Below are 25,770 nucleotides of genomic sequence, written 5' to 3'. Positions count from 1 at the left end.
GGGCCTAGAGAGTGGTGGTGAAGGTTCTGCATCCAGCTGGTGGCACCAGTGGTGTTCCCCTGGGGTCTGTGCTGGGGCCAGTTCTGTTCAATATTTTTATTGACGACATGGATGAGGGGATTGAGTCTTTCATTAGTAAATTTGCAGCTGACACTAAGCTTGGACCGTGTGTCCATCTATTGGAGGGTAGGAGGGCTCTGCAGAGAGACCTGGAATGACTGGATAGATGGGCAGAGTCCAATAGGATGAAGTTTAATAAGTGCAAGTGCTGAGTCCTGCATTTTGGCCACAAAAACTTCCTGCAGCACTCTAGGCTGGCAAGAGAGTGGCTGGACAGCAGCCAGGGAAGGGGACCTGGGGCACTGCTGGACAGCAGGCTGGACATGAGGCAGCAGTGTGGGCAGGTGGGCAAGAAGGCCAATGGCTCCTGGCCTGGATCAGGAATGGCGTGGCCAGCAGGAGCAGGGCAGTGTTTCTTCTCCTGTACTCGGCACTGGTGAGGCTGCACCTCGAGTGCCGTGTCCAGTTCTGGGCCCCCAATTTAGGAAGGACATTGAGACGCTTGAGCACATCCAGGAGAGGGCAAAAAGGCTGGTGAGGGGCTTGGAACAAAAACCCTGTTAAGAACGGCTGAGGGAGCTGTGGTTGTTTCGCCTGGAGAAAAGGAGACTCAGAGGTGACCTAATCGCTCTCTACAATTCCCTGAAGGGTAGCTGTAGTCAGGTGGGGTTTGGTCTCTTTCTCCAGACAGCAGCTGACACAACAAAAGGACACAGTCTTCAGCTGCCCCAAGGGAAATACAGGATGGATATTAGGAAGAAGTTTTTCACAGAGAGAGTGATAAAGTATTGGAATGGTCTGCCTGAGGAGGTGGTGGAGTCACCATCCCTGGATGTGTTTAAAAAAAGATTGGATGAGGCACTCAGGGCACTAACCCAGGTTAAGCTGAGGTGTTTGGGGCATGGGTTGGATTTGATGCTCTTGAAGGTCTCATCCTACCCAGTCACTCTGTGAATTCGGTAAGAAATTTAGGCTCAGCTCTGGTGGCTCATTCCATCCTGGCTCAGGGCACAGCATCAGGAAGGTCTTTGCGTTCCAAGGCTTTGCTGCAGCCAAAGAAATCTGGCTCAGGGTCACCTTTCCTGCTCAGCCAGACCCAAGAGCGCCCCAGCAACAGCAGAGAATGGCAACATTGCCATGGGCTGGCACAGCAGGGGGAGATTTCCCCCTTGAGAGTGGCTCATATTGCAGTTTTTGCATTCAGGCAGCTGCAGATCCCTCAGCTTTGGTTGCACAGCAGCTGGAAATGCAAGTGCAGGAGCTCTGTTCATGCCCAGCCACAGCAGGTGACAGCAAGGACAGGCTCCTGGCAGCGTGACATTGGTAGGCAGCTCCTTCAACAAAAGCTGGGGGCTAGAACTCTGTGCAGAAAATGCCCTGATGGTCTCTGCACCCAGGCAAAAGGAACAAAGTTTCAGTTTTGGCCTTTCTAGAGAGCACCAAAATGATTCCTTTACAGAACAAGGTTGCATTGCCGGCTGTTCCCCAACCCCCAGAGGAGAGCCCAGGGGCCCAAGGAACTGCGAGCGGGGACTCTGCAGGAGCCGGGACAGCGAGAGAGGCCGGGCTGAAGGTCAGCCCCGGGGCGGGCAGGGCCTGGGAGGGGGCACAGCCCGGGGGTCCCGCAGAGCCTCCCTGCTGCAAAGGCCCGGCTGGGACAGCGGGGCAGCTGCCGGGAGCCGTGTGCCAGGGCCGGGCCGCGGGTGGGTGTTCAAAGCGCCTCCAGGGGAGCAGCTTTTTGTCCTGGCCCGGGGGCATTCCCGCGGGGTCGGGGTCCCTGCGAAGGCGCAGGAGGGCAGGGTGGAAGGGGTTAGTTTGTGGGTTTGTTTGTGGATTATTTTTTGTGGGGGTTGATGGCTGGTTGGGATTTTATTGTTTTGGGAGGGGATACGGGCAATGGTTTTTTGTGAGATGCCCCCGGCAGTTTGAACCCCCTTGGGTGCGGGGAGCGCTGGCGCAGCCCCGGCACGGGCGGGGCGGCCCCGGGCGGGCTGTGGGAGCCGGGAGCGGCCGCCCGGGCCCGGAGCCGCCGCCTTGGGCCGGGAGCCCCCCGGGCAGAGCTCTGTGCTCGGGGCCCAGGCCCGGGCGGCCCGGGGAGCGCTCGGTGGCCCGTGGGCCCCGGCGCAGGTGGGTCCGTGTGGCCGGGCTCGCAGGGGAGCGGAGCGGCCCGGCCGTGGCCGTGCGGGGCCTGTTGGGGCTCGGGGGGCCGGGCTGGGCCGGGCAAAGGCTGAGGGAGAGCGGGGGAAGCGATGGCACAGAGGCCCCGGGCTCCCCGTGCCCCCCTGGCCACGCAGCCGGGCTCGGGGGCCGCCTCGCTCAGAGCCAGCCCCGGCTGCGGGGGTCCCCGGGGGCCCTGGGGAGGGGGCGGCGGGGGCTGGCGGAGCTCTGTGCCCGGGGCTGGGCGCGGCTGCCCAGGGAGCGGGGCATGCAGGGTCCCCCCGTGGTGGGGCTTGCTCTGCCCGGCTCAGGGGCTGCACTGTGAGCCCAGAGACACGTGGGGATTGCCCGGTACCAGCAGCACTGGGAGGCAAACCCGGGAATGGGGGGAGCAGAAACGGGCAGTGCGAGAGCTGGGGGTGTTCCAGAAGCCTGGACAGGTTGGGAGCAAGGACAAGGGGGACCCATGGATACCCCAGGACTCTGAAAGAGGGACCCTGGATAGTGCTGAGCCCAGGGACACCTGTGATCCCCAAGTGGTGAGCCCAGAGAAGGGGAACCTCGTGGATTCTCAGGAGCCACAGCAGCCCAGAGAGGGCCAACACCAATACAAACTTGACCCTGGGCAGCACAGACAGGGGGGCCTCCAGGACCCCAAAGTGGAGAGATTGTGAAATACAAAGTTATGTTTCGTGTCAGGGAAATGAAGAAAATCTGTGTAATTGTAGTTGTGGAACACAGCAATGAGACAGTTATAAAGATGAGTTCTAATAAACAGCTGAGGAAAGCATAGAAGGAAGTTTTTGAATAAATCTTTTGCTTGCAATTATCTATTATAAGTCTCAAGCTATTCTGCAATAAGTGTCCTTTAATTATAACTTTAGAAGCTTGCTTTGTATTAAAGAATTTTAAACTGTAGTTTTAGAGTGCAAAAAGGTTTTTTTTAGACAAAAGAAGGAAATAAGGAGGGGGCTCAGGCTTCACACAAGCTGGGAAAACATCCTGGACATGAAGATATGACTTCAGCTCACTGATTTATGGCTCCTGGAGAGAGAAACTGGACATCACTATTGGAGATTTGTTGCAGCCGGGAAGCCTGGTAGGCTTCCGTGGCGGTCAGTTGCTTAAGGGCAGAAATGCCTAGTCATGGTGACTAGGCCAAAATAACCCTTCTCCCGCGCTTGGACCCTCGCTTATCTCCCTGTAAGACAATAGGTCACTTTGTACCCCGAACCATACCATTGGACACCTTTTCAAAACCTCTGTACCCTATAAAAACCCCACTTTCCCCCAGCTCAGCAGAAGCTGCTGTCCCTGGAACCCTTCACGGAAGAAGCTAATAAAGATTCATCTGTAGAACTCCATACGGCGCTTCTCCTCTCTCTCCCTGCGTCTGCCAAGGCACCTTAGCAAGCTTATGAGCTGAGAATCACTGCTAAAGAGCTGATCACTGCTAAGAGCTGAATATCACTATAACTAAGCTTGCTAAGTGTTGCCTGGGCCCGGGAGCTTTGCCGGAGTTGCTTAGACAGGGGGGTACGTAAGTGCACCCCTAACTAAGACCAACAAAGGCAGCCGAGACACCGACTGAAGCTACCGGGGAAAAAACAAAAGAGATTGAAGGACTTGAAAATAGAGATGGGACCCCCACATCTGGAAGCCAGATCCCACCACCTGGAAAAACATATCCTGGAAGTACATCCTGGAGTATTGAAATATCGGAATAGATCACAATGGTCTATAGAATTATACAGGACAATCTATAGATTTATGGCTGTTAGGTATTGAATTGTGACGTTAAAACTAGAAATGGAAACTGCTGAGAAAGTTTATGCATATGTATGAATATAGCAAATAAAATACCAGCAAGCCCAGCAATGGGTGTGCAGTCAGAAGGGAAAACCCCTACCACTGTACCCAGCGCTGCCTTTTGCTCACACTTTATCATGATAATTAATTAATTATTAAATTGCTGCTTGATATATTGGCCGTGTCAAGCGTCTTATTTTTAACAATTTGGTGGAGAATGCGGGCACCTCCAATCCATTGAGGGAGGCCCCTGATCTCGGGGAGGTGCCCCACCTTGCAGGCTTTTGCCTCAGGTGGCCCTGAGTGACTGGGGAATCTTTCAGGGAGAAGGAGATCCTCGAGGTAAATTGTGAGCAAAGGAACTGTGACCTCCCGGATAAAGCTGCAGTGAAATTCACCTGTAATAACTCGTGCACAGAGACCCAGGCGAGAAAAGGAGGCTGTAAGTATCGCTTGGTTAGGTGGGCTAAGAACGGGTACACATGTGTGAGAGTGTGAGTGGTGTGTGTGTGAGACGTGGCCTGGCCACGAAGTGATTGTGGAGTTCTTCTAACCTCGGTTCCGTGTCTCCGCGAGGGGAGCGGCAGGGGAAGGAACGAAGCGAGTGTTGGTAAAGGGAATTCTTTCATATAAAAAGGTCGGGGGCGGGATGCGGCAATAGCTGGGGAGGATTTCTTCACAGTAAATCAGAGGCGAGAAGCGGTATTGGTTGAAGGGACTTTTTATTAAAGAAATCCTAGACAAGTGAGAAAATAGGAAGGCCTTTCATTACTGAAGTCAGAAAGAGCGTGGTCGAGGCAAGTGAGGGAATACCCGTTCCTTAGGGTGGGTCAATGCCAAGGCAAGGACCCAGGGGTTGGTATAAACCAACAGGCAAATAGAAGTACTAAAGGTACTGGGAAAGGAGGGAGCTTTTTACCACAGGACAGTCCCCTGGGGTTAATGTTAAAATTTTAGGATGAATGTAAATCCAGGAAAGGAAAAAGTAAAGAGAAAATGATACAATACTGTATGATGGAATGGACTAAAGAAATGACACAACCTGATAATTTGTACTGGCCAATGTACGGGTCGTCTGAGGGGTGGATCTGTCAGGCCCTGAATGCCTGTGTAAATAAAAAGGATCCAATTAACCAAGAGAGCGATTATGCTGCTTTATAGCAGAAGTCCTGGCCTTCTCCCCTGTATGCTTTAAAAACCAAAAAGGAGAAGAATCCATGAGGCCACTTACACAACCTCCCCCCTTATCTACCACAACCAGCTGCCCCGCCAGAGGTGCCTAACCCAGCACCCCAAGCCCCTATGGCACCGCTTGCACCTCAAGCCCCTGTGGCTCTGCCTCGTCCTCGAGATTCAGCACCTGCACGTAGAAGCAGGGAGACAGTTCGGGCAGAAAGGCACAAGGACAGTGATGATGAGAGCAAAAGGGACCAGTTGTATCCATTAAGGAAGGTACTGATAGTAAGATACCACGGGGGGAGTGGAGGGGACAGCTATTAGATATGTATCAGTACCACTGACCACTGGGGATGTGAGAGCCCTTAAAAAGGAAATGGGGATGTCTGATAAACTAGATCAGTTCCTGGGGCCCAAGAAGCCACAATTAAGCTATTAAACTTCTTAGAGAAAAAGGGTTTGAAAGCTTCAATGTCCAAGTTGCAATTTGTAGAAGCACAAATGAAGTATTTGGGTCATTAGTTAAGTAAAGGAACAAAGAAACTGGACCCCGAATGAGTATCGGGCATACTTGCCTTACCTTCTCCCAGAACAAAGGGAGAGATAAGACAGCTGGTAAAGCTATTAAAGTATTGTAGGCAGTAGATAAAAAAGTATAGTCAAAAAGCAAAATTTTTATATCAGAAGTTAACTGGAGAACAGATTCATGATTTTGTAGAGTTAATTGAATTACAAACTAAAGTAAGACCAGATTTAACTGAAATTAAAAAAAAAAAAAATTATCTGAAGGGGAGAAATATTTCATCAATAGCTCCTCCAAAGTATTAGAAAGGAAGCAGAGGTCAGGATATGCAATTGTAAAGGGAGGAAACATGTTGATAGTAGAAAGGAAAAGGTTAAGTTCCAGCTGGCCCGCACAAGCCCGGGAGTTATATGCGTTATACCAGGCTTTAGAACTGTTAAAAGACAAAGTGGAGACTATTTATACAAAGTATACTTTTAGAATTGTACATACTTTTAGGAAGATTTGGAAAGAGAGAAGTTTGATCAATACCCAAAGAAAATGGTTGATCTATCAAAAATTAATACTTAAAGTGCTTGTATCATTAAAAAGACCAGAAAAAAATAGCTGTTACACATGTAAAAGGTCACCAAAGAAGCACAAGCTATTTAGCAAGAGGAAATGACATAGCTGACCAAGCTGCAAAAAGAGGCAGCTTTTGAATTGAAAGAAACAATTCAGTTGAATATTATAACAAAAGTTCAAAGAGAAGTCCAAAAAAATTTTATAGCTCCCAAGAAGCTATAAAGAAATTAGATACTAAGAAAGAACAAAGAAAAGGAGTACTCTTAGATAGGTAGGAAATTTTGTCCAAAGCCTATGCACAAAAGATTTTGAGCCAATTACATCAGCATACTCATTGAAGAACCAGAGTCTTGTGTGATCATTTTTTTAAAATATAATGGGTGTATTGGGATTTTTTTGAAATAGCAAAGCAAGTAACGCAGAAGTGTGTTACTTGTCAGAGAGTCAACAAAAAGGTAATGAGGCAAACTTCAACGGGCGGGGGGGCGGTAAGAAAATAGCCTATAGACCTTTTGAAAGAGTTCAGGTGGATTATGCTGAACTTCCAAATGTCAGTAAGTGGAAGTATCTGTTAGTAGTAGTAGATCAACTAATTCACTGGGTAGGAGCTTACCCAGCTTTAAGGGCCACGGCCAAATTTGTAATTAAAATACTATTAGAACAAATTATTCCCCGATTTGGGGTTATTCGAGCCAGTGATTCTGATTAAGGCTCCCATTTTACCTCTAGTGTCATCAAAGGGGTAACACAAGCCATGGGTATTTCCTGAGAACACCATACCCCCTTAGCACCCTCAGAGCTCTGTGAAGGTAGAAAAGAAGGACCAAACTATAAAACAGCATTTAACCAAATTAATGACTGAAACCAGAATGTCCTGGAAAAAATGTTTACCTTTAGCATTGCTTAATATAAGAACACTTCCTAATGCAGATACTGGGCTATCAGCATACGAAATGCTTTATGGAATGTCATATTCCCAGGAGATACCCCAAACATCAGTAATAGTTGAAGATATGACTATTCAGAAATATATCCAAACAATTAGACAACATGTATTAGAGTTGAGAGAAAAGGAATATTGGCTCAATCTACCCCTCTAGGATTTAGCATACATAAAATAAAACCAAGTGATTGAGTGCTGGTTAAAAGCTGCAAAGAGGAGACCTTATCTTCTAAATGGGAAGGCCCATATTTAACCCCTTAACCACTGATACAGCCATCTGGACTGCAGAGAAAGGCTGGACCCACACATCACGCTTAAAGGACCAGTGGGACCACCAACAGAGGCACCGGCCGAGCTTCAGTGGAAAATCTCATCTGCTCCTAGAGAACTGAAAATAAGACTTAAAAAGGATTGATGCATGTTTCAGAAACTCTTGTACCTGAAGTTTCAGTATCAAAACCTTCCAAGGAAAGTGAAATGTCCTACCCAAAACTGTAAATGTTTTCCCTGGGGTTGTTTCAGGTGCATTGAGTGTCAGAAATTGTGGTATACAAACTTGGTGCGGGCAAGGATCCCTAGTACCCTTTGCTGGAGTTGTAGGGATGAGATAGAGAAAGAGACAGATAGAACACTAAGGGCTGCAGTAGAGAAAGGATACATCAAAGTAGGTGATAAGGATTGGTGGGAGACCTGGTTGCACGGGACACGGGCTGAGATCGATCTGCAGGAAGAAGCAAAAGCAAAATTGGAAAGAATTGAGTGTGATTACAACAATTGGATACCAGATGGATACCAAATTGAAATAAGGGAGTGGCACAGAGCTAAGCTTCAGTGGGCCTGGCAACAATTCACAGGTAAGAATAAATAGAGGGCAAGACCAGATTGACCTCTGCCTTTGCCACCAAGAAGATGAAATTCCCAACTGTTGGCAGCAACCCAATAGGTTGGAGGGGTGGAAAGGCATGTCATACTGGACCTCTCATTATATACCTGATCATGTGTGTAAGCACTGCCGTGGCAATTGACAATTGTCACCCGTGTCACCAGGCGGTGAAATGGAGAGGAGTCACAACGGTATCCTTTGTTGGTCACACCCATATAAACAAAGGTGGTCATGATGAAAGTCAGTTAAGGGTTTGTGAAGAGCAAGGAAGAGAATTTTGGATGGCAAGGAATTTAGGAGCAAGAGGAGGAGCTGGCTGTAATTACCAGACACGTCCAAGAAGAGAAGAATATATATGTTTTACCAAAGCAAGTATGTGGGGATACACTGATGGGGGAGGAGTTTAATATGGGGAGAATTTAGTGCAGAAAGCAGTAGAAGGGTTGAAAACCCACTCTGAATCTAAAGTTGCTTCCCCAAATTTGTATGAGAAATTAAAGAAACAGCTGCCAGAGTTAGACCTTTCCACTTTTGGAGAAATTTTTTATGGATTTAATGCAATGAATTGTAATAGAATTAAATATTTCCAAGTGCTGGATTTGTGGTGGGACCCAAATGACAGGGCAATAGCCTTAGAGAGGAGAAGGGTTAGAAGTAGCACAAATTTTAAAGTAGAAGCGAACAGGAATTACAAAACCTGAAGAGCGGACAGAAGGATGGGTATTGACAAATGTAGTGATAGGCCAAGAATGCATAGCCAAGAAAGGGAAAGCTTTTGGGACAAAGGTAGGGGAAACCCCTTGCAGGAAAATGTATACCACAAATTTCTCTAAAATCGGTGGTAGCCACAAAACCCTGAAGGATATTTAAGTAACAAACAAATGCCTGTTCAACAATAGAATTCTATCCTTCAAGCTCCATGGTGAGACCAGTTGTTTGGAAGAGGGGCTTGGTGGAAGAAAATAGTATTTATAATATTGTGTTCATTGACTGGACTGTTGTTTTTACCTTGCTTAATTCCATGCTTTGTTCAGCTTATCCACTCTGTAATACAAGGTATGCAGGTCGCTGTGATGCCAGTAGACCCTGAAATAGCTACAGGGGAATTTGGCCATTTTGGGAAAACATCTAAAATATCCAAAATAATGAAATTAAAGAAGAAGGATGAAGAGGGAAAAGTTGCTAAAGTTTTGGCCAGGTTCGAAACCCAGACACGAATAAGCAAGATAAATAAAAATTTATACAAGCAGAGTGGGGACTGTGAAATACAAAGTTATGTTTCATGTCAGGGAAATGAAGAAAATCTGTGTAATCATAGTAGTGGAACACAGCCATGGGACAGTTATAAAGATGAGTTCTAATAAACAGCTGAGGAAAGCATGGAAGGAAGTTTTTGAATAAATCTTTTGCTTGCAATTATCTATTATAGGTCTCAAGCTATTCTGCAATAAGTGTCCTTTAATTATAACTTTAGAAGCTTGCTTTGTATTAAAGAATTTTAAACTGTAGTTTTAGAGTGCAAAAAGGTTTTTTTAGACAAAAGAAGGAAATAAGGAGGGGGCTCAGACCTCACACAAGCTGGGAAAACATCCTGGACATGAAGATATGACTTCAGCTCACTGATTTATGGCTCCTGGAGAGAGAAACTGGACATCACTATTGGAGATTGAAGGACTTGAAAATAGAGATGGGACCCCCACATCTGGAAGCCAGATCCCACCACCTGGAAAAACATATCCTGGAAGTACATCCTGGAGTATTGAAATATCGGAATAGATCACAATGGTCTATAGAATTATACAGGACAATCTATAGATTTATGGCTGTTAGATATTGAATTGTGACGTTAAAACTAGAAATGGAAACTGCTGAGAAAGTTTATGAATATGTATGAATAAAGCAAATAAAATACCAGCAAGCCCAGCAATGGGTGTGCAGTTGGAAGGGAAAACCCCTACCACTGTACCCAGCGCTGCCTTTTGCTCACACTTTATCATGATAATTAATTAATTATTAAATTGCTGCTTGATATATTGGCCGTGTCAAGCGTCTTATTTTTAACAGGGGGAGCCCCCAGGAGCCCCCGGGGATGGGCGGGGGGCTCGGGGCTCCCCCCAGGGCAGACCCGGCCGTGCCGTCCCCCTGCCCCCGAGCCCAAACTCCGCTCCCGGGGGTGCCTGGCTACCAGGGGTGGCACAGGGGGGTGGAAGTGGGGAGCGCTGGGCGCTGCGGGGGCAGCTGCAAGCCAGAGGTGTTTCCCATTGCTTTTTCTCTCTGACACCGCTTTCCTATTTCTCTACCACACACTTCTTGTTCAATGAGAGAAACGAAGCCCACTCCTCTTAAACTGTTAAGCGTTTTAATAAATGATAATAAGGGTGCACACTGTCCCCAAGCCCCCTACCCATCCCTGGCGGCGTCTCCCCACCCAAACGCCGGTGCTGCAGCGGCCGCGGTCCGGGGAAATGGGGAGAAGGGGGGTCGTGCTGGTGGTGGAGGAGGAGGAGGAGGAGGAGGAGGGAGAAAGGAGGAGGAGGAGCCGGAACAGAAAAAGAGCGACGGAGTTCGACCAGGGGCGCGCAGAGCCCACCGCACCTCCGGCCCCCGCAGCATTGCCGGTGACCAGGGAGAGGGAGCTCACCCCAAATCTGTCCGGGGGTCCCGGAGAGGTTGGGGGTTTGGTTTTGGTTTTTTTTTTGGGGGGGGTGGGTTTTTGGAATGGCGTTGGGAGCTAAGACATTCCAGAATCGCGCCGCAAATATCTTTGCATGTTCCTGGGAGGTTTGGGGGAGGAGATGGGGATATTTTCAGATCTTGCAGGAGTGCAAAGCTGAGCCGTAGTTGCCCCTGGGGGGATTTTGGGGTCCCACGAAGCGATCGCGGGGTGCCGGCGGGGCGGGACGTTGGTTTTGGGGATCCCGGGAGAGGCGGGGATGAAGGGCGGGAGGCCCGGAGGGGGGAGCGGGGCGATGGCAGAGCTGGGGCACCTCCGGCAGCCTGGAGGGGTGGTGGAGGCTGGAGATGAGGGGGGTCCGGGCCCCCCGAGCCTGCAAGTGTTGTCGGGGAGTGGGGGAGTGGGGGAGGAAGCGCTGAGTGGCTGGAGTGGGGGAATGCTGAGGAAGAGGACCCTGGGACAGCTGGGAGCCGAGTCAGAATCAGGGCAGGATGAGCCCTGGCAGCCCCAAAACCCCCTGAGCGAGCCGAAGCAGGGTCCGGGAGAGGGGGGATCCCCAGGACCCACGGGCCCCCCAGCAGCTCTGAGAATAGGGACCCCCATAACCCCAAAGGAAGGACACTGGAAACAGGGAAGCCCTGAGAGAGTGTTTTTGAACTCCTTCTCGATTTTTGGAGGATTTTATGGACACCAGACAGGCGGTGACTTCTGGAGATGGACTTGAACAGCAGGAACTTCAAAGCCAATGCACTCACAGAATGTCTTTCCCACACCAGGAATTCCCAGTGCCAGACTTTGGCTGGGTAGAGGAGAAGGCTGTGAGGAAGAGGAGGATGCCCCAGGACCCCCAGGCAGGTGAGGAGCAAGTCAGTGCCCCTTTTCCCCTCTCTCCTGCTCCATCTCCCAGCCCAGCCTGGCCCCGGCTGCAGGACAACCCCGCTGCCGACGCCGTCCTGCTGGGGATGCACTGGGGGGATCTCCTTGCCCTTCCCTCTGGCACGGAGTCAAATCCCATCCTGTCCTTGTCCTTCCTCCCCCAGACAAGGAGGCCAGGGAGGACAAATCCCCTCAGCAGAACCTCGTGGAAGAGGCTGTTTTGAGCAGCCCCATGGCACAGGAATGCAACGGGGAGGAAAAGGCACAGAGATCCCGCCCGAGGAGGGGCTCCAAACCCATGCCAGGGTGCTCCGAGGAGGAAGGACCCACCCTGTGCCAGGAAGGCAGCCAGAGATGTGGCCAGAGCTCTGAGCTGGTGGTGCATGAACAGCTTCACAACGGCAAGAAGCTGCACCAGTGCTCAGAATGTTGGAAGAGTTTCTACACAAACTCTGGCCTACTCCGGCACCAGAAGATCCACACTGGGGAACGGCACTATGAGTGTGGGAAATGTGGGAAGCGCTTCAGAGACACCTCTGACCTGATGCTCCACCAGAGAGTCCACACTGGGGAACGGCCCTATGAGTGTGGGGAATGTGGGAAGAGCTTCACTCAAAGCTCCCACCTGATCATCCACCAGAGGACCCACACTGGGGAACGGCCCTATGAGTGTGGGGAATGTGGGAAGAGCTTCACTACCAGCACTAGCCTGATCATCCACCACAGGAGCCACACTGGGGAACGGCCCTATGAGTGTGGGGAGTGTGGGAAGAGCTTTGCATGCTGCACCAGCCTGATCCGCCACAAGAGGATCCACACTGGGGAACGGCCCTATCAGTGTGTGGAGTGTGGGAAGGGCTTCACTAGGAGCTCCTCCCTGATCGTCCACCAGAGGGTTCACACTGGGGAACGGCCCTATGAGTGTGGGGAGTGTGGGAAGAGCTTCGCTGTCCGGTCCAGCCTGCTTGTCCACCGGCAGATGCACACTGGAGAGAGGCCCTAACAGTGTTTTGAGTGTGGGAAGAGCTTCTCCCAGAGCTGTGCCGTGGCCCAAGAGCAATGGAGGCAGCAGGAAGGGAAGCCCTACAAGTGCCCCGCGTGCGGGAAGAGCTTTGTGCGCTGCTCCAACTCCATCCCCCGTTGGAGGAGCCCATTGGATGATCCCCAGTGGGCCCCATTGGGCAGAGCCTTGGGGATCCACGGTCCTGGTGATCCATGGTGGGAAGACAGCTGGTTGGTGGTCTCCACATCTTCCTGGGCCCCTGGGGGCACCTGGGCACAGCAGGACAAAAATCTATTGGGATGCAGACCAGCATCAGGAATTCATTCGGGATAGTGAATTTTTTTACTTTTGACCTCAAGAAATCCCACCTTTTGCATCCTATTGTTTCTTCTCTAAGCATCAAGGAATACTGGGATGTCTTAAGAGTCTTTTCCAACCTAAATCATTCCATGATTCTAATTCTTTCTGACCCTTCCACAGGCATCTTCCAGAACCAAATGGTGACTGAGTGGGACAAAACCTGAAGATTTTGAAGACAATGGAGTGGAAACTCCTCTAAAAAGGTTTCTTTCCAGCCACCCAAGCACATGGATACTCAGCCAGCATGGACACGTAAATCCTTTTATTTTGACCTTGATTTTCTTTCGTTGTTCATTGTTCATTGTTCTTCATCCTTTCACCCAACACTGGGGTAAAAATAAAAACCTTGATCTAAGACACAGATGGAAATATTGTGGGTCATTGCTGGGGACATTGTAAGACATGGATGGGGACATGTTGGGCATGGGGCCTGGGACATGGACATGGGTGGGGACATGGCTGTGGATGGGGATATTGGGCATGGGGGGGTCACAGACACAGATGGTGACATGGGGGTATATGGCCATGCATGAGGACAAGAGGGACTTGGCCATGGATGGTGTCAAGTGGCCTAGGGGACAAGTCCGTGGGTGTCCATGTCCATGCCATGAGGTTTGCCATGACCAAGGACAACACATCCCCACCACCACCACGATACTGTCCCCTTCATGCTACCATTAATTCCCTGCTCTTCCTCCAGACACCTTGCAGAGTGTCCCCATGCCGTGGTGACCCGTGTCCCTCAGGCCAGTCCCACCAGTGGCTCCAGCAGCAGCCAGATCCCGTCCTCGGCACGCAGGATCAGCTCGGGCTTGCGGCGCGGGGGTGGCCTCGCTGCGTCCCTCGGCAGCACAAACCGGGCCAGGGTCAGTGCCACTACCACCTTCATCTCAGCCATGGCAAAGCTCTGCCCAATGCAGTTCCTGCCACCACGGCCCCACTGTCACTGTCACCCCACTGTGAACCCAGCCAGGGACAGGGGTGGCACTTGGGGACACTCCTGTCCCCTCCGCAGCGCGTACCTGGGCTCAGCAGAGAAGGGGATGAAGGATGATGGGGACTGTCCCTTGCTGTTCTCTGGGCTGAACCTCAGGGGTTGAACACCTGGGGGGACGCCGACACCGTCATGCCGAGGGGACACAGCTGTCACCACTATGGTGACAGGGACACCTCGTAGCGTGCCCCTACCTTGGGCTTGGGCCAGAGGTCTGGGTTGTGGTGGGTCCCGTAGATGCTCATCAGGCAGATGACCCCTGGTGGGATGGGAATGGCCACTTTAGGGACAGCAGATGAGGGTGGGTGGTGACACTGGGGACACCCTGGCCATGCCATACCCTTGGGGTTGACACAGCCATCACACAGGGGGATGTCCTTGGTGCAGCGCCGGGACACAGCAGTGACAGGAGGGTGCAGCCGAAGGCTCTCTTTGATGCACATGGTGGTGAAGGGCAGCTGGGACAGGTCCTCCCTGGGGACAAGCAGGGGTGGCACCATGTCCCAGAGCCATATGACCAGGGGTGGCCCTGGAGACATCTCACCATTCAATGTCTGCAGTGTCCCGGCCAGCCAGGAGCTGCTGGACCTCCTGGCGGCACCTCTCCTGGTGCTCAGGGTGGCTGGCCAGGTTGTAGAAGAGCCATGCCAGGCCACTGGCCGTGGTGTCGTGGCCTGTGGGGACATTGGGTGAGTGAGGGGACACTGGAGTGGCTCCCCTGCAGTGGCACCTGGGAGCTCGTGCTCACCCTCAAACATGAAGGTGTCAGCCTCAGCTGCTATGTCCTCATCTGACAGGGTGTGGCCGTTCTCGTCCTGTGGGGATGAGATGAGCCCCGGGCCACCTGGGGCCACCAGTCTATGGCCAAATCCCAGTCATGGCCACCACTCTACCCCCATGGCCACCACCCTACGGGCACCACCATCCCACTGGCCACCAGCTCTATGGTCAATGCTGCCCATGGCCACCACTGTTCTCCTGTGGCCACCAGTGTATGCCCAACCTCCCTGTGGCCACCAGCACCCCACTGGCCACTGGTCTATGACCAAGCCTTCCACGGCCACCACCATCCTCTTGACCACCATCTCCCCATGGCTACCTCTCCATGGCCACCACCACCCTCTTGACCACCCTCAGGCCTCCATGGCCACCATCCCAGCCCCACCTTGGTGAGCAGCAGGAGGTCGATGAAGTCCATGCTGTGTCCCAGGTGGCCATCCAGCCAGGCCTGGTGGCCCAGGGAGGCGAGTGCGCGGTGCCGGCGCTGCACCACATCGGCGGTGAAGGCGTGGACGGTGGCACAGGCATGGCCGAAGCGCCGGCCATCAGAGGAGAGGCTGTAGAGCCACCATGGGTGGAGGAGGGGCCGGAGCTGGTGCCGGACCACCAACGAGCTCAGCTCCAGGATGGCCTGGAGGTACTCGCTGGGCTGCCTGCAGGAAATGGGGACAGCGGGGGACACCGTGGCCACCAGCATGGCCAACATTGGGGCCATTTGGGCCACTAGAATGACCAATGGGGACAATTGCAGGGCCAAGATGTCCCAATGGGGGCAATGGTGGGACCAGGATGGCCAACAGGGACAATGGCGGGGCCATTGGGGCCACCAGAATGACCAATGGGGACACTTGCAGTGTGGCCAAGGGGCAATGGTGAGACCAGGATGGCCAACAGTGTTGCCATGAATTTTCCTGGTTTACTGAGCGTTCATATTAAAGGAGAAACGTGCAGTTTCTCACGCTGGTGAATTGTAAACACAGGACCATGTTTTGTAAATATTGGCAATGTTATGAATTCTTTCTCCAAGAGAAGAGGAGGTTGAATGACAGCCTCCTGGACCAATGTGGTAGGAGAGGTGGGGATACCCTTCTCCAATCCATGGTCACCTTGCCACAGGTATATAATGGCAAAATAAACTAAGACCGGGGCTTCTGCCCTGCATGCTCTGTTGGACCCAGATCTGTGTCCCCAGTCTGTTTCCTGGCTAGGCCTCCACGGTGATAACTGGTGCCCCCCGTGGTCAAAGTTGCAAGCTAGTGAGGCAAGAAAAAAGAAGAAAAAAAGAAAAAAAGAAGAAAAAAATCTGCTTTCTACAGCTGCAAAAAGAAGAAACCCACGATGTTCTCAGAGGAACGGCTGATGATGGAACTGCTCCACTCCTTTTTGTTGTCCCGTGACGCTGATCTGACCAGGAAACACGTGAGAGAACTATTTAACTGGGGAAAAAAGCTTGGAATTTTTCATACTGCTGAAAAGGCACTCTCAATCGACCCATGGAAAGCCCTGGGGAAAAGCTTTTTCTCATCCGTTCTGAACGGAAATATGAGAGCTAGCGCTCTTCTAAGGGCATGGGCAACTGTCTTCCCACTTCTAAAAGAGGCTGGGGAGGACTTTGAAGTTGATTCTGGGCTTTCGACAGGTACCAGGACTGGTTCCCCTGCGAGCTCCGTTGCTTCTGACGAGAGTTGCACTGATGCAGGGTTAGAGCCGATGCAGGAGACCCCCACCCCCATGTTGGGGGTTGGGCACGCCCAGCGGGGTTTTTGGAAGGGCTGGGAAGCTTTTTTCGGTCCGCTCCCCGCGCGGTTGGGCGGGCGGGGAGCTGGGGTGCCGAGGGGGCGGAGCGCTCGGCATCGGGTCCCACGCCAAGCGCGGGGGATCGCCCGTGCCGCCCCGGGCCGCCGTGCCGCCGGCGCCGCGCCCCGGCTCTCGTGATCCCGGCCACGTGCCGGGTCCCCGCCGCCGCCCGCGGGGGCTGCTGGCCCCCCCTCGCTGCTCGCAGCGGAGCGGCCGCCGCCCGGCCCCGCCCCGGCCCCCGCCGCGCCGCGCGCGCTCCAGCGGAGGAACCCGGCAGGAGCAGGCCCTGCGCCGCCCCGGGCCCCAGCCGCGGGGTCGCCCGCGCCGCCGCGCGGCACCGCCGCGCATCCCCTCCCTGCCGCTCGGGGAATGCCCCCCCGCACCGAGCGGGAGGGGCTGTCGGCTGCCACTGCTGCCGCCGACCCGGCCACCGACCCATCGGCTGACAGAGCAGGAGCTGAAGGCTGTGGCCCGTCGGCCACGCCCCCCTGCCCAGCGCGACAATCACCCCCCCGCTCAGAGAGGAGTCTGAGTGAGTCACTGTTGTGGAGAGCTTGGTTGAGCTGTCTGAGGCATGGCTGCATAGCAAAGGCCATGATATTGTTAAACTAGTTGAGATTTGACTGTGTGTACGTGCTGGACGTGAAGAAGCAGCAGGATGGATGTGATGAAGCAGCAAAGATGGTATGACCTTGCTGCAACATCTAGGGTGTGGGATGAGGAGGTACGTGCGAAAAAGAGGATGTATGTGCCAGGGAGATGTGAAAATATGCAAAAATAATTAATTTGTAACTTTAGTAAGATTATTGTGTTAAGATATTGTTAACCAATCATGAGCTCTAATTTTGCAATATGTATAAGCTAATTAACAGCACTATAAATGTAGAACCAGATTTCAATAAAGAGAGACTTGCTGACCATGATAGCATGAGGCTTGTCTTCCTCTGTTTTTCTAACAAATGGTGACCCCGACGTGATAGCACGGCGATACCACGACCAGAAGACAGAGTAGGGTTCGGGTCCTGCATGCAGAGGGACGGCTAAAGAGCAATAAAACGTGAGAGTGCTCCGTGCCCTGAGCGACCACATAGGTGGGCTTGGCCGATACGTGCTGCCGAGACCTGGAGAGTCTGCAACAGCGCTGACGTGAGTATGGACAGGCAAGCGGCATATGATTTATTTACAGCGCTTTTGAAAAAGCGCCACATAAAAGACTTAGATTTAGATAAAGAGTTGCCTGAACTCTTAAAGTATGGCTTCTCTCAAGGATTTTTTATTAACCCTCACACTGTTCATGAGCTAGTAGAATGGAGAAGGTTTGGGGATAAACTATGGGAGTTAACTTTAGACGATGATAAGACAGCAAAGAAAATGAGTAAACTATGGAGAGTAGTGCATAATGAGTTGTTGTTATATCAGGCAGAAAAGAAGGCAGCAAGGGAGATAGTGACAGCTCAGGAAAAGAATAAGGATTACAATCCTGACTGGGGCTCTAGTACTCCTAACCCTCCTATGTTTAACATCATACATGTACTTGCATCAGCACCTCATTTAGCAATAGAAGAATCTGACCAGAGAGCTGACAACAGAGGGGAGTCTCCACGTAGCCCAGGGAATGCCACCTCCGTATCACCTCAGCTGGCTATAGTCCCAAACAGCCAGGAGCCTATCCCTAGGGCAGAATCTGACCTTGTGGGGGCCATGGCTAGGGAACGCCGCGAGGTATGAGCTGCTCTGGTTCGACAGGGCGCTGAGCAGGGTGATAACGACATGGTGGAGGCCGCCTCTAATTGTTTAGCTTTTCCAGTTATTTTTTCACCAAATCCAGCAGGAGGTTTACAGGCAACAGTTACAGTTTTAGATTGGAAAATATTAGCACAGTTACGCTCGACAGTAGGGCAATATGGGGTTACTAGTGAGCCTGTAAAACAGATGCTGGAGTATCTTTTCAATGCTCATGTTTTGTTGCCAAATGACATAAAAGGAATAGCTAGACTTATTTTTACACAACATCAGCATCTGTTGTTTAATGCACATTGGCAGGCAGAGGCACAAGCTTCGGTAGCTGTACAGAGGGGACAAGGTGATCCGTTACAAGGTTTGACACTGGATGAATTGTTAGGATTGGGAAATTATCAAACTATGGAGGCTCAAGCACTTATGGGACCACACAAGTGTCGAGAGGCTATGACAGTAGCTAGAAGGGCTATTGCAAGGGTTAAAGCTCCGGAGGGGGTACCCATATATATGGGAATAAAGCAGGGTTGTGAGGAAACTCTGGGATCTTTTATAGACAAAGTTGCAGAAGCTATAGATAGAGCGGGTGTTCAGGATTACATGAAAGGGGCATTGTTAAAACAGTGTGTCCTTCAAAATAGCAATTCACACACTAGGTCTATGATAAACACTATGGCTGGGAATTGGACAATAGCTGACTTGTTAGAAAAAGCAGCAACTGTGCCTTCAGGCACTCAGGCATTTTTAGTGGATGCTATAAAACAATTAGGCTTAGGATTACAAGAACAGGCAAAAGCTTCACAGACGCAGGTAATGGCAGCTCTTGCTCCTCTCCAAGTGGCAACGGCTAGCACTGGTCCTCGCCCCTCCTCTTCTGGTGCTCACATAAAATGTTTTTGTTGTGGAAATAATGGACATGTCCGGAGAGAGTGTAATGCTGCAGGAGTCTGGTGTGCAAAATGCCGCAGTGACTCACATAACACCCACGCCTGTCGGCGGAGATCGGGAAACTTCAGGAGCAGCGCGAACAGCAGTCGCCGCGCCAGGACACAAATAGCAGCTGCAATGCCAACAGTGCCAACCAACAACTGCAACCAGCCACCAGCGGAAGCCTCGGCATGGACGTGGCAGCCTCAGTAGATGTCACCATCATGACTACACACCCTCACAAGATCCCCACTGGACTTATAGGACCTATTTTAATTAATGGACAGCCAGTAGGTGGACTTTTGCTGGGACGCTCTTCTACAACTATGCTGGGATTATTTGTTTTACCTGGTGTCATTGATGTGGATTATTGTGGAGAAATTATGATTATGGCTTATACTCCATTCCCTCCTCTACAAATTAAAAAGGGACAGAGACTGGCACAATTGATACCTTTTCCTCAATTGGCTAAACAGGTTTCTCCTATGCGACATGAAGCAAGAAATCAAGGGGCTTTTGGCTCCACAGGAGAACTAACATTATTGACTATAGATCTTTCTACACAACCTCGGAAGATAGTTGAGTTTCATTTTAATGGACAAGTTATAAAACTTGTAGGATTGTTGGACACGGGAGCAGATTCTGGTATTATTGCTCCAAGTGAATGGCCTCATGCTTGGCCACTGCAGGCAGCTGCCTCAACAGTGACTGGAATAGTCATCGATGGGAAACATGCACAGGCATCTTTTTCAATTACAACACTACCACCTACTGTACAATGTTTAATTGGACGAGATGTGTTGGCACAACTCGGTATTGTTCTCACCAATGATCACCCTTTGGGATAATGGCTGCTGCTTGGTCTTTCCCCATTCCCCTCACCTGGAATACAAAAACTCCTGTGTGGGTTAAGCAGTGGCCACTGAAAGGGAAAAGCTTACAACATGCACATGCTTTAGTGCAAGAACAACTTCAGCAAGGTCACCTGAAACTGTCTACCAGCCCATGGAACACTCCTATATTTGTCATAAAGAAAAAATCTGGAAAATATCGACTACTTCATAACCTTTGTGCAGTGAATGCTCAAATGGAACCGATGAGAGCTCTTCAACCAGGTTTACCTAATCCAGCTATGTTACCACAACATTGGCCATTGCTAATAGTGGATTTAAAAGACTGTTTTTTCACTATTGCATTGCACCCTCAGGATACACCTAGGTTTGTCTTTACCTTACCAGCTGTAAACCGTCAAAGCCCTGATCAAAGGTTTGAATGGACTGTATTGCCGCAAGGGATGCGCAACAGCCCCACCTTGTGTCAGCTTTTTGTTAATGCAGCTTTACAGCCTCTTAGACAACAGTGGCCTCAGGTTGTCATTTATCATTATATGGATGACCTTTTGTTTGCTCAACCTCAGCCTTTTTCGGATTTACAAATTCACCACATTCAACAGACTCTTGCTAAGCATAATCTAACTATTGCCCCTGAAAAAATTCAGCGATCTTCTCCATGAAAATATTTGGGATGGACTTTGACTGATCAGACAGTTTCTCCTCAAAAACTGCAATTTCATCACAACATCACTACATTACATGATACACAAAAACTGTTAGGAGATTTACAGTGGCTCAGACCTATGGTTGGGATTCCTAATGAACTAATTGATCAGTTACGCCCCTTATTAAAAGGGACTGATCCCACACAACAGGTGATTGTTTCCCCTCAGCAGCAACAGGTGATTCAACTCATTGCTGAGTACATTTTGCAGGGTCAGGTTCGCCGAAGATCTTTGGACCTCCCTATTGACTTGGCTATATGGATGGGTCCCACTCATTTTATGGGTGCATTGATTCAGCATTTAAAGAAAACGGGGGAGCAATGGGTGCTTGAATGGGTTATGCCCCCACTACAACAACATAAGACTGTATGGCAAAAAATTGAATTACTGAGTCTACTCATCAAGAAAAGACGTCAGCGTGTTTTACAAGTTATAGGTTTGGAGCCTGAAACAATTTTTCTGCCATTGCAACGAGATACACTGGATTGGTATTTGGCTAATTCTGCTGAATTGCAGGAAGCACTATTAGGCAGCACTAGTACTATCGCGCCTAATAACAGCAAGGCTCCATTGAAATGGGTAGGGATGCAAAAATGGATGTTAGTTCCTAAAAGAAATGACAGGCCCATACTAGGAGCACTTACTGTATATACAGATGCTGAAAAGAAATCCCGTAAGGCTGCTATTACATGGCAGGAACAAGGTTCTTGGAAAAAGAATATGCTGTCAGCTGAAGAGACTGACACCTTGCAAACACTAGAGCTTCTTGCTGTGGTTTGGGCAATATCTCATTTTGCAGAACCAATTAATGTGGTGACTGATTCACTATATGTGGCAGGTATTGTTGCACGAATAGAGGATGCCTTTATTAAGGAAGTACAGAATCAAAAACTCTATCAGCTTTTGGTACAGTTGAGAAAAGCTTTACATCAGCGAGAACAACCTTATGCAGTAATCCATATTCGGAGCCATAAGTGGAACGTTGGCTTAGGGGAAGGAAATCAACGGGCGGATGAACTTGTGTCTGCAGTTACAACAGTGCCATTACCTCAGCATGTGTTAGCACGAGAAGCTCACTCTATTTTTCATCAGAATGCAAAAGGACTTCAGAGAGAATTTCATATTTCACATGCTGAAGCCACTGCAATTGTCAGAAGCTGTCCTATATGCTGTAACCATAATGGAGGTTTAGGGCTAGGAACAGGGGTTAACCCTCGTGGAGTAGCAGCTAATGAATTGTGGCAAACTGATGTTACACATGTTAATAGTTTTGGTCGCCTGAAATATGTTCACGTGACAATTGACACATATAGTCACTATATTTGGGCAACACCTCAGTCAGGCGAAAGGGCTATTCATGTCATTAGACATTTAACCAGTTGTTTTGCAGTTATGGGAGTCTGTCAACAGCTGAAAACAGACAATGGTTCAGCCTATATCAGCAGTAGGGTTCAAGCCTTTTTGAAGCAATGGGGTGTGAAACATATTACAGGAATACCACATAATCCTAGGGGACAGACAATTGTAGAGCGAGCAAATGGTACCTTAAAGACTTATATTGAAAAGTTCAGTCATATCACAGACATTCAGGAACGTGTGGCCAAAACGTTGTTTGTATTGAATTATTTGTGTGTGTTTGGGTCATCAAAGGTACCAGCAGTTATCACACATTTTGACAGCTCTAGTGGGAACAAGACAAAATCAACAGAAATATGGGTCAGGTACAAGTGTTTAAAAACAGGTTTATGGCAAGGTCCAGCGAAAATTTTATATTGGGGAAAAGGATATCTATGTGTTTCTACCCCTACAGGACCTGAGTGGATTCCAGCTCGGTGGACAAAGCCGGCATTAAAACCCCAAAACGGAGGCCATCAGGAATCCTCGGTTACGCCTGGATGGTCTGGTTCGCCCTTATCGGAAGTTTCTCCAGACAGTGATTGAACCTTCCATCTGTTATATATATACAGTGGACCATTTTGCATATTTAATAGCTTGTTTAACAAATTATCAATTAGGAGATACTAATTTTTCTTGTTGTTATTGTTGTTCAAATCAAAAGCATGGTGCTTGGGTTTTAATTTGTTGTGGGGGATATAATCAACAAAGGTGGGTATATCAGAAACAACTGCAGGGTGAACCATGGTATAATATATGTAAAGGAGCTTGGAGGAAAGAAAATCCTCGTCAGGCACTTGAGAGTAAAACTCGGTTACCTTATCATCAAGCAATAACATTATTTGAGAGTGTAGAACAACAGCATCTTGCTTTTGCTCGCTGGCAGTTGCAACATTTAATAAAAAAAGTAGCGGGTATAACTAGCACATATATAATTCAAAAAAGATGTGATACAGACTGTTATATTCCTCGCTTGTGGACCGTTACACCACAAGACTGGGAGCATCTCAATAGGAGGTTTAGAAAACTTAGATGTAAAAAAAAAAGTAAGAAGGGTAAGAAGCAAACATGAAGGTTTTATACTTACTGATTTTTTGGTTTTGTGTAACAAATGCTTGGTGGGTTCCTCCACAGCCAAAAACAAACATCTGGGTTACTATGGCCAACCTAACTAATCAAAATACAATATGTCTTTCTCTTTCATCTCCAGGAAACCCTTTTTCCACATGTTTGGTAGAATTACCTGTTGATAACTGGCCTTGTCCTTCCTTTGTCCCTCCTTGTAAAAAGAACAATTCTCGGTCAGCAGTGGATACTTGGGATATGTGGGTGCCTTATCTACCTTCAGCACCCTTAGAACCACAAGAAATTGAGTTGTTAGGATCAGTTCAGGCTGATGGATGTGTTGTTTTTGACTTTATCAGTAAAACTTTACGTTCTGAAAATAATCATGCCACAATAGTTAACTCTTCCCTAGCAGTCTATCGAAATTCTACATTTTGGTGCAACTATACTTCTCCTAAAGTTTTTGTATCTACCTTAACACCACGTCAGTTACCATCTGGAATGTTTTTTATTTGTGGTGACAGAGCCTGGGCAGGTATTCCTTCTAGGATGAAAAGTGATCCATGTACATTGGGACGACTATCATTGCTTACCCCGAACACATCTATGATCTTAAGTCGAGCGCGCGCTCAGAAGCGAACAAAAAGAATGGCTCATCAGTTTACATCAGGGTGTAAATCAAACATGGAATTTTGGTCCCCAGACAAAATAATTGCTGCATCTATTTTTGCCCCAGGAGTAGCATCAGCTCAAAGCTTAACTACTCTTAATAAATTAGGATGTTGGCTAGCAAAACAAACCAATGCCACTTCACTTGCCTTAAGCAATTTATTAGTAGATGTGAATTCAGTCAGACACGCTTCTGTTCAAAATCAGGCTACGATCGATTTTTTGCTTTAAGCACAAGGTCATGGCTGTGAAGATTTTGAAGAAATGTGTTGTATGAATTTATCTGATCACTCTCAATCCATTCATGCTCAAATTTCAAATTTACGAAAATTGACAGGACAATTAAAATTGCAACAGGGATGGGGCCTAGACGGATGACTTGCTTCTTTGGGATTAGGTCCTTGGCTAACCTCAATGTTAAAAATAGTTATCACAGCAGGCATAGTGATTTTCTTGTTAATTATTTGTTTGCCTTGTATCTGTATCTGCTTACAAAATTTGATGCATCAAGTTGTTCAAAAAATGTTTCATCAGCAACTCCTTGTTCAATCTAAAGAAAACGGGGAAAGTGTGGAGAGCTTGGTTGAGCTGTCTGAGGCATGGCTGCATAGCAAAGGCCATGATATTGTTAAACTAGTTGAGATTTGACTGTGTGTACGTGCTGGACGTGAAGAAGCAGCAGGATGGATGTGATGAAGCAGCAAAGATGGTATGACCTTGCTGCAACATCTAGGGTGTGGGATGAGGAGGTACGTGCGAAAAAGAGAATGTATGTGCCAGGGAGATGTGAAAATATACAAAAATAATTAATTTGTAACTTTAGTAAGATTATTGTGTTAAGATATTGTTAACCAATCATGAGCTCTAATTTTACAATATGTATAAGCTAATTAACAGCACTATAAATGTAAAACCAGATTTCAATAAAAAGAGACTTGCTGACCATGATAGCATGAGGCTTGTCTTCCTCTGTTTTTCTAACACACTGTCCCCCGCCCACCCCCCCTACGGGGCCGGGTCGGCTGTGGGAGATGATAACGGGGCAAAAGCGTTTTCTGATGTGCACGCTTCTCCTGTTATGAAATCGGATGAGGTTTTTAGTCCTGCATCCCAGGTGAATCAAGCTGCTGACCTAACGGAGCTGCTGCCTGCAGATGCAGCTTTGCCCGAGCCAGTTCAGGGACCTGTGGGCATGGTTCCACAGCATCATAGCCATGATGACCCATCATGGGCAGTCCCGTTTCCCTTATTAAGGGACGTGGCAAGAAATAATACAAGCTTCACTGAAGCAATTCAATGGATAAGTGCAGAATTTGAGAATCTCATATTTCCCTATGAGATCAGAGGTTTCGCATCAGTGCTGTTTGAACCTCAACAGGTTTTTACCTTTGAGAGAAGTTGGAAATTCTTAGCTGGAGAAATGGCTGTCAGACATAGCCACCTGCCTCAAGATGATCCCTTGTTTGGGGTCGGAGTTGACCTACTTATGGGGAGGAATCAATATGCTTGCCCTGATGTGCAAACTGGCCTTTCTCGCACTGTCTTAGAATCGTGCAGATACATAGGGATATCTGCATTGATAAAAACCAAGTTATCCTTCTCCCCAAAGCAAGACTTCTCAGATATAGCACAGAAGCCAGGTGAACCTTTTCATCGACTTATAGTGCGTCTGATGAATTTTATAGAGGTGAGAGTTGAGGATAGCACCTTAAGAATGATACTATTGGAGCAATTGGCAAGAAGCCATGCTAATTTGGCTTGCCAGAGGCTCCTGGAAACCATTCCAGAGACTTCTAATGTCCTGGAGATGGTCCAGACCT

General features: G+C 49.1%; 2 protein-coding genes across 2 annotated transcripts in view; one reads left to right on the top strand and one right to left on the bottom strand.

Moving 5' to 3' along the window:
- The first annotated feature begins 10,661 nt into the window (after positions 1-10,661).
- LOC134562050 (zinc finger protein 664-like) lies at positions 10,662-13,387 on the top strand. Its single transcript, XM_063419508.1, is given in 3 exon segments — positions 10,662-10,784; positions 11,566-11,644; positions 11,830-13,387. Coding segments are annotated over 2 exon segments (1,194 nt in total). The 5' UTR covers positions 10,662-10,784; positions 11,566-11,622; the 3' UTR covers positions 13,002-13,387.
- A 77-nt stretch (positions 13,388-13,464) lies between these two features.
- Positions 13,465-25,770, bottom strand: part of LOC134562224 (cytochrome P450 4F4-like) — a 29,931-nt gene continuing 17,625 nt past the window's right edge. Inside the window, 7 exon segments of the mRNA XM_063419647.1 lie at positions 13,465-13,951; positions 14,051-14,132; positions 14,207-14,281; positions 14,363-14,496; positions 14,567-14,696; positions 14,771-14,837; positions 15,188-15,451. Coding sequence (XP_063275717.1) covers positions 13,771-13,951; positions 14,051-14,132; positions 14,207-14,281; positions 14,363-14,496; positions 14,567-14,696; positions 14,771-14,837; positions 15,188-15,451 — 933 coding nt within the window. The 3' untranslated portion in view covers positions 13,465-13,770.

Source organism: Prinia subflava, chromosome 26 (genome assembly GCF_021018805.1).
Source record: "Prinia subflava isolate CZ2003 ecotype Zambia chromosome 26, Cam_Psub_1.2, whole genome shotgun sequence".
NCBI lineage: Eukaryota > Metazoa > Chordata > Aves > Passeriformes > Cisticolidae > Prinia > Prinia subflava.
Note: the sequence above shows the minus strand (reverse complement) of the source record. Positions and strands in the feature narration are given on the sequence as shown.